Source organism: Armigeres subalbatus, chromosome 3, assembly GCF_024139115.2.
Source record: "Armigeres subalbatus isolate Guangzhou_Male chromosome 3, GZ_Asu_2, whole genome shotgun sequence".
Lineage (NCBI taxonomy): Eukaryota > Metazoa > Arthropoda > Insecta > Diptera > Culicidae > Armigeres > Armigeres subalbatus.
The window spans coordinates 346,216,414-346,225,988 of NC_085141.1; the positions used below are offsets into that span (position 1 = coordinate 346,216,414).

Genomic DNA, 9,575 nt, shown 5'->3' on the forward strand with positions numbered 1-9,575 from the left:
TTCTTCCTCTTCGGTACTTCCTTCGCCCTTCAACGGCCTACGTAGCGTCGGTGGCTGACACCTTCCTCCTTCTGTTGCCGACGACTCGGCTCGCTGCGGCTTACCGGTGGTAACGCCGGGGTGGCTTGGGGATCTCCCTCGCTCCTTGCCGCGGTCCAAAACGACCAATAAGATGGCCGAACGGCTATCGGCGGAACAATGTCGAATCAGGCCGACAATGGAACCTGGGTACGATGGCGGTTCTCGATGGGGTTTAACCAAGGATTAAACCATAAAACGGCGGGGTTCTGACGTCCTCTACGCCTGGTCTTCTTCCACAAACTCTCTCACTTCTTCTAATTTGGTGCTTTCGCTAGCTTCAAAACTTTATTCCGTTCACTTCGAATTGCGTTGGATAAGTGACGGTTTCAGGCTTGTTTCCTGCATTCTAGGGTCATGACCTCCTTTTTCAGGTCAGTCACCTCGCATCATTCCATCAACCCAATTACGCCACCCCTTCATGGCTGCTCGACGATGGTGCTTCTGGCCCTCTGGTGTTGGGTTGGAGGACTATGGTGAGTGGTTGGCTGCGGACTTCTAGGGTGGTGGAGGCTAATCACGCCCTGCTCTACTGCAGTCGCTACTGTACATGGAAAACCTACACATAAAGACGAGTTTTACCTGCCATTCACAAACAATTCACGCATAACACTAAAATTCCACGAATTTCTCGGCAACACTCATCACATAACATAACCAACACTTACAGAACTTCCGTAAATTTTCCAGGAGGAACTCCTGGAATAATTCTCCATGGATCACCCGGAGGAACTCCCAGAGAAATTCTCCGAGGAACTTCTGGAGGATTTAGTAGATAAATTCTCAAAAAAACTGAATGAATTTCCGGAGTAGCTACTGCTGAAACTCCCTGAGGAATTTTCATAGGAACAGCCGTTGGAATACCCGGAGTTGAATTTTTAGAGGAGCTTCCGAAATCCCATTTCCCGTGAAATTCCTGGCATGTATCCTCCAGGAATTCCCTGTGAAGTTCCTGGGAGGATTCCCGGAGGAACTCTTGGAACTCCTGGAGGAGCTCCCGTGGGAACTCCCACAAGCACTTCCGGAAAAATTCTCACAAGAAAGTCCTGAACTAATTCTTGGAGAAGTTCATAAATAAATTTCTGGATAAATATCCGAAGGAATTCCCGGAAAAATGCCAGGAGGAATTATTGCAAAAATTCCAAGATGAAATGTTGAAGAAATTACCGGATGAATTCCCGGAGGTTAGTTCTGAAGAAATTCCTGAAAGAACTCTTTGAAGATATCATGAAGGAACTCTCAAATTATTATCCGAATGAAATTCTGGAGTAAATTTCTAGTGAAGTGCGGAAAGCATTCTAGGACAATCCCGCGGAAAAATTTCGGGAGAAATTCCTGAAGGAATTCCTGGAGAAGTACCTGAAGCAATGCCCAGGAAAATACCTGGAAGAATTTCCGAGGAAATACATGGACGAATTTCTGGAGAATTTTCTAAAGAAATTTTTAGATGAATTCTTGAAGAATATTCTGAGGTAATAGCAGAATGAATTCCAGAATGAAATCCTAGAGGATTTCGCTATTAAATTTATGGAGGAATTCCCGGAAAATCTCCTGAAAGTTATCCTGGAAATATTAAAGGAAGAGTCCCTGTAGTAATTCCCGGAGAAGTTCCTAGAAGAATTTCTTATAGATTTACAAGTGAAATTATGGAGCAAAATCGGAGAATTTCCGTCATAAATTTCTGAAGAAACTTCTAGCGCAATTTTGGGAGGAAATTCCGTTTGTATTCTTGAAGGAACCCTCGAATGTATTCCTGAAGGAAATGCCGGAGATTTTTCTGGAAGAATAGCCAAAGAAATGTCTAGAAGGAAAAATTGGAGAAGAAAAGAAATCTTCAAGGAATTTCTTCATGAATTTCCTAAAAAACAAATTTAGTGAGGGGTTTCTAGATAAGGAGAAATTACAATTACATGAGAAAGATTTTCGAACGATTTTCAGAGGAATTTGTGGATAACTTTCCGGAGGAATTTAGAAGTTCCTAGAAAGATTTCAAGGAGAATTCTTGAGCACGAAATTTTTCGAGTTGTTTTGCCCCCTTTGGCTACGCCCTTGTATTATTCCCATCATTGGTCTGTAAAATCATGAAATTTGAGGTGTCGCGCGACCTGTTTTGAATCAATTTAGAAAATGACCATTCCGTTGGTCCCCGGATTGTGACCGATGTGGCCGGATTGAATTCGAGTGGGCCAGGAACCCTAAAAATATCATTCCCATCATTACTTTGTGAAATCATGAAGTTTGAGGTGTCGCGTGACCTGTTTTGACTTAAAATTGTAAATGGTTACTTATTCCGGGGACAACTGACCCCTACGGAATCTGGAATAATTCTGGAACCGTACTCTGGATAGCCTCGAAACTAGTATAAATGGAAATTGGGATCCATCCGGATGGAATGCAACTTGTTGCGAAAGATTCGGTCAGGAAATGCAGTTTCTACAGCAGTTTAGAATTTTGAAAGCCCTTAAAAACAGACGTTGAGGACGGAAAGGTTAAGGCAATGTTGGTTTTGATACCTTCTTCAAAAGTTGGTGTGTGTCCGCCATCAAACAACGAGAAATGGGATTTCTTTTTTTGGAAGTAGTCGTTTGTCTGGATTAATGAATGTGATCTTTTCCTCGGGAGTAATTCTGCTGTTTCATTTGTCCGTCCTTTCGTCAAATGTCTGCCATCAGTCTAAATTTATCAGAACATATCCTCGTTCTACTTCATCTACGAGAAAAAATATATCGAATAACCCTTTCTCCTTTAAAGTTCCAAATTATGTCAAATGACCCACTCTTTTATTGCAGTGCGTTATGCCAAATGACACAGACCCACCTCGACATCTATCAGAGGTCAATTGATTCATCGGATGCTGCCTCGACAATATATCCGCTTTATGAACTGTTCAGTAATCCTGATACTCTGCCTTAACTATAAGAGATCAATTATAGATGCTGAATACTGCCTCGTCCACAGTACAGCTATTTTATACATTTCGAGTTCTTCTGATACCTACCGATTGTGAGCTATAGTTCTGGTACCGTCCGCACCATTGCAATGCCGTGATTTTTAGTTCTTGATTCACCAAATGCTTCAAAGGGGTTCCCAATCCAAACGACGAGTCCATCATATTAGAAGAGGTTTGGAGTCTCTTGATAAATCTTGCCCCTCTTCCAATTTTGGATTCTTGAGAATCTGTTCTTGATCTTCTCCTTTACTTCCAATTTGATGCGTTCGCCATGCCATCCGTTGCGTTGTAAAAATGACCTCTTGCCCCGTTGACATCCACCTTCTATACAGTTTGGCGTTGGCAACGGTGATATGTTGTTTGTTATACTTAACCATGCCTACCATGATGCAGTCAGTCAAATGTCTGGAAATTGTGATGCAAACACCGAAAATATCATAGAGTGGCGGATTTACATATTTTTATTGTTGAACGAAATGATGTTCTTATTCTCTACAATTATATCAAAATATGCATCTCTTCATGGCACACAATATTTGTTTAGACTGTGTTGTATCTAGATAATTCTATTGGACTAGACATGTAGAGTTGCTCTAAGATACGACAGTTGAATAAAGAACATGGAACGATAAACACGTGTTAATGTTTCATTCCATAACATTTGGCGACGAGTTTGGTGTTTTCGCGACGAACTCTTGAAAATACGAAAGTACCGTTATCGCGATAATCCGTACGAACGGTAGTAATTCCGGTAAGCGGGTGACGGGAAAATAAAAACGCGTACGTGGAGTAAAAACACAAGGCGAAGGTGGACTCTAACCAAAAAAAAATGAGTAACAACAACGTTGCCCCTTTCACAATTGGGGATTCTTCCTCTGTGGGGAGAAGGTGGACTGCTTGGAAGCGGTCGTTTGAGCTATATATGTTATGTAACCCGACGGCGGATACGAACAAGAAGAAGGCACTACTTTTGCACAACGCTGGGCTGGAGGTACAGGAAGTCTACTTTGATGATCCGAATCGCGAGGCAGCAGTACCGGCGACGTCGGATGCATACAAGGAAACAATAAAACTACTCGACAAGCATTTTAAACCGATTGTATCGATTCCGCACGAACGGGCTCTGTTCAGGAAAATGGCCCAGAAAGATGGAGAAAGCATCATTAAATTTAGCAGACGACTTCGACATCACGGCGGAGTGTGCGATTATGGAAATGCCCTTGAACTGCGAATTACGGAACAGATCTATGATGGAACTTCTTCGAACGCCTTGCGAGAAGCGATTCTTAAGAAAAGATTGGTAGAGTTGAACGATATCTTGGAAGAAGGCAGAGTTTTGGAAACCATCGATCATAGTCATCCTGGTTTAGCTGCAATGGAAGAGCAAGTCAATGTAAATCGCGTTAGAAGTGGACAAAATCAGTGCTTCCGGTGTGGATCGTTTAGTCACTATGCAAATGACAAAAAGTGTCCAGCACGAAAGAAAACTTGCGACAAGTGCGGTATAATCGGACATTATAAGAAGTTTTGCAAAACAAAAAGTACTGCATCCAAGAAGAAGAAGGTTCGACAAGTGGACGACACAGATGACAGCGACGATGTTGCCGAACCAGAGGTGGATAGTGACGACAGCACGGACAGCGATATCCAGCACATTTTCTCTGCCACACTGGTACACTCGTCAGGAAGCGACAGTGTTCATCCGGTTTTCACATTTGGCGATAAGTATAATACAAAAATACCGTGCATAGTGGGCGGAGGAAAATCCAGTGGATTATCGATTCTGGCGCCTCTGTCAATGTTATCGGTGAAAAACCTGGAAGAAGCTCAAGAAACAAAACTGCAAAGTAAGCTACGAAAGCGACGAACCTAGGAAAAAGCTACTGGCATATGGAAACCACCGGCTTCTAGTGAAAGGAGTGTTTAAAACCGACATCAATCATGGTTCGTCTACAGTTCATCGAGAAATCTATGTGGTGGAAGGCAATGGAGCTAATCTACTGGGAAAGACAACATCAATTGATCTTGGAGTGCTACAAATCAAGCAAGAGGTGATGCAAATTAGCGACAAAATTCCCCAGATACACACGGCAACAATCGGCAAAGCGAAGGATGTTCTCGTAACCATTAACGTTGATCGGAGCGTTCACCCAATTCAACAAGCCTGTCGCAGATTACCGATTCCATTACAACAAACAGTTGAAGAAGAACTGAAGAAGTTATTAGACCAAGATATTATTGAACCGGCATCTAACAAAATCACGTGGGCTTCGCCTCTGGTGGTGACACCAAAGGATGGAGGGAGGCGAGTGAGACTATGCGTCGATATGCGGAAAGCGAATAGTGCGATTATTCCTCAACGGCACCCATTGCCTACGTTTGATGAGATAATGCCCCATCTCGATGGCTGCAAAGTGTTTTCGAAGGTGGACCTAAATCAAGCCTTTCATCAACTAGAGTTACATCCTGATTCTCGCGATATAACAACATTTGTTACACCGAAAGCCTATTACCGGTTCAAACGTTTAATGTTTGGCATGAACTGTTCTGCCGAAATATTTCAACGCGAGTTGGAACGCATACTGAAAGGCTTGGATGGAATAAGGCATTTCATCGATGATGTGCTGGTATTTGGACGAAATAAAGCAGAACACGATAGGCGGTTGAGCGCACTACTGAAGCGACTCGAGGAATACGGTCTCACAATAAACATGTCAAAATGTCAGTTTGGACGATCATCAGTAACTTTTATGGGACACGAGCTGCAAGAAAATGGTATACTACCCGCACACGGAAAAGTAGCTACTATTAAATCGTTCCGACGCCCGGAGTCAGCCGAAGAAGTTAGGAGTTTTCTGGGACTGGCGAATTACGTGGGTAAGTTTATACCTAAACTAGCGAGCATCAGTACCCCACTGCGAGAGATGATCCAGGATGGTGCTCGGTTTCGCTGGACGGATGACACTCAAAAAGCATTCGACGCGATTAAGGCAGCTCTCTCAAACCCCCAACATTTGGGATATTACAACCCTGAAAGTGACACAACGCTAATCGTAGATGCTAGTGCCACTGGACTCGGAGCGGTACTCCTACAAACGGATCGAGACAGGTCCAGAATTATAAGCTACGCCAGCAAAAGCCTATCTAAAACAGAACGAAAATATTCAGCATTAGATAAGGAAGCCATGGCAATATATTGGGGAGTTGGACGTTTTGACATGTATTTGCGTGGAAAATTTTTCACCATTTTGACAGACCACAAGCCGTTGCTAAAAATTTTCGACAAGGATTCTTCGCCAAACGCTCGTCAGCAGCGATGGGTATTGCAGCTACAAGGATATCGATTCAAACTGCTACACGTGCCAGGGAAGAAGAATATAGCCGATCCACTTTCAAGGTTGGCTCAAACGGTAGTAGTTAGCAGCTGCGACAAGGACTGTGAAAAAGATCTGTGTGCAATCATCGAAAGCACCTTACCACAAGCTGTAACCATGTCGGAACTAATCCGGCAATCTGAAGCGGACGAAGAAATACAAAGGATTCACAGTGCAATTAGGACCAGCGAGTGGACTTCAGAGCTCAAACGATATCAACCATTCCAGAGCGCTCTTTGTTCGGTGGGTCAAGTGGTATTGCGGAATAACAAAATCGTAGTTCCGTTTGAGTTACGTAAGCAGGTTTTGGATTTAGCGCACACCGGACACCAAAAGCAGCAAAATGAAGCGGAGATTACGCGCCGCTCTCTGGTGGCCAGGTATTGATGCCGAGGTAGAGCAGAAGTGTAAAAACTGTTTGGAATGTCAGGCTGTTGGGAAACAAATCAATCCAGAACCGTTGAGAATTCGTGAAATGCCAACCAAAGCGTGGAGTCATCTTTGTGCCGATTTCCTCGGTCCACTACCCAATGGAAAGTTTATATTCGTAATGGTGGATTTTTATAGTAGATATGTGGTTGTCGAAATAATGACGAAAATCACGTCTGCTGCTGTTATCCAGCGTCTAGAGCAAATATTCACTCGATTGGGTCTACCAGATGTTCTAAAAACAGATAACGCGGCAAACTTCTGCAGTCAAGAGTTCAGAGACTACTGTACAGACAACGGCATAAAACTTACTCATACGACCCCGTATTGGCCGGCTGCAAACGGAGAAGTCGAGAGGCAGAACCGGTCACTACTAAAGATTCTCAAGATTTCACAACTGACCGGAGCTGATATGAACAAAGATTTGCAAGATTACATCTATATGTACACGGTGACGCCGCACACGGTGACCGGTGTCTCTCCTGCTGAGCTCATGTTTGGGAGAAGATTCCGCGATAAATTCCCTCATATTGGCGAAGAAGAGCTGGTAGAGGACGAAGTGAAGGACAGGGATTGGATTAATAAATACAACAGCAAACTATACCGGGACGTCAAGGTACGTGCCAGAGAATCCGATATTCAAATCGGTGATGATGTTATTCTGAAAAATCAGCACCGTGATAACAAGCTGGCGCCGAATTTCATTCCACGTCCGGCAGTGGTTTTGGGGAAAAAAGGAAACAGCTACGTAGTACAAACGGAAGCTGGAACTATTCTTCGACGAAACTATTCACACCTTAAGCCTATTCAACGTAATATTGCGACTACAAGTCATCAACCAGGAAATGATACTATCGATGATTCAGCGGTCAGCGAACCAGTACACGATCGGGACCAACGACAACATTCTCCATCACCGGGTCCCAGCACGGAGGTAACAGAAGAACCACCGACAACGCGCCCTAAACGAAATATTATACTTCCTAAGAAATACCACGATTATCAGGTTGATTTGAATTGAAAATAATTTAAAGGTTTCATTGTTACTTTTGATTTTATGTTTGTAATCAGTTAAATGAATTCAGAGAAAGGGAGGAGATGTTGTATCTAGATAATTTTATTGGACTAGACATGTGGAGTTGCTCTAAGATACGACAGTTGAATAAAGAACATGGAACGATAAACACGTGTTAATGTTTCATTCCATAACAGACTGTACAAATACAGACTGTAAAAATTTGAGATAGTGATTGCGTTTGAGCTTGATTTATCGTCAATAAAGATGCTCCTTGTACATCAGCTGAACTACAGGATGAAAACTTCAGCGTTAGTAAGAGTCTCCCGTTGGCCTTTCAATTAGTTATACAATTTTGAATTGATCTGATCCGACGCTGCTGATAAATTGCTATTTTATTATGATGTGTTTTTGTTTTAGACGAATTGTTTAAATGACATTTTTTTCATCCCTGGGTATGTGTTCATACCAAACAGCAAGATGGTACCCTTGATGATGAACTGGTTAGGATCTTCGACGACGATTGGTATCCTCCCATCTCGGTACCTGAGAGAGAGAAGACAGCTCACTTTATTTACGTTCATCCTAATGTCACCGCGATCCAGTCATTGCGAACCGAAAAAGTAAACACTGCGATGCAACTTCAAATGGTCGTAACCAAAATTATTTATTTGGCGATTTATGTTCGCAACTTTTCTTATATCTGCTACAGTGAATTAAACCCGCAATTATCCATGTGAATGATCCCGTATTATGAGAAATCGGTTTTGTTCCACGTTAGGAAGTTCATAACCATTAAAATCAGCTAATTTGAACAAGTCTCGAGCAACATATGATTACGGCCGAAAAACCAACAATGCTGAACCGAGAAAAATGAGGTTCAAGTTTTCTATGACTAATTTAATTCATTTATTGTATTTGAAACTCATTTCATGACCAAAACCATGTCAATACAATACGTAAATGGTTATATTATAACAGCAGATTAAAATTAATTGAAAACCATTCGAAATCTACAAAATTTCAGCTAAAACAAAAATTGCGCCGTTTACTCGCATTACCGGCAACACGTCTGGTTTTTAAGCCGTTTGCTCAAAGCTAGTAACATCATCGGATTTGTTTAGATTTGTTAGCCAGAGTAGTTCTGCTATGCGATATATCAAAAACCTAGTAAGAATATACATTTTGAAATAACTTGAAGCTAGTTTTTCTAAATAAACAATATAAAGTGAACGGCCTAAAAACCAAAGCAAACATTCCACATGGTAGTTAAGGGCGCCAACAAAGGACTTAAAAACCAAATGCAAATGGTTCATGAGACGTTCACTCAAAATAGCAATAAATGTGTTTCTTAAGAGATATTAAGTACGGAGTTTTACCTACGATAAAGAATAATTTACAAAGCAATCGTTTATGCTAGAAAATGAAAAATCATGGTTTTGGTTTATAAGCCGTAATCATATGTTACGCGAGAAGTTTTTATTAGAGTGAAAAATGTTGCTTCCGACGTTATGAAATGTTACTTTGATTTGTTGAGTTTCCACGGTTTCCACACAAATAAAGAAGAAGAAGACATAGTAAATAAACGATCTGTCAGTGAGCTGGCTTCTCTCTCTCAGCTCGGTACCTTCGACCAACAATTCCACTCGAAGAACCTTCTCAATCTTGGTACTTTTTTTCTGCACCTCACATACTCATACATATTCCATCATTGATTCGTTCGTTGAAC

At 41.9% G+C, this 9,575-nt stretch overlaps 1 protein-coding gene across 1 annotated transcript; it reads left to right on the forward strand.

Annotated features, from left to right (window-relative positions):
• The first annotated feature begins 6,877 nt into the window (after positions 1 to 6,877).
• On the forward strand, positions 6,878 to 7,852 carry LOC134222791 (uncharacterized protein K02A2.6-like). Its single transcript, XM_062701945.1, has one exon. It carries the CDS (start codon positions 6,878 to 6,880, stop codon positions 7,850 to 7,852), a length of 975 nt encoding a protein of 324 aa, XP_062557929.1.
• The last annotated feature ends 1,723 nt before the right edge of the window (positions 7,853 to 9,575 follow it).

Coding starts and splice junctions, on each gene's coding strand:
- LOC134222791 (XM_062701945.1), top strand. CDS start 6,878: ATGCCAACCAAAGCGTGGAGTCATCTTTGTGCCGATTTCCTCGGTCCA.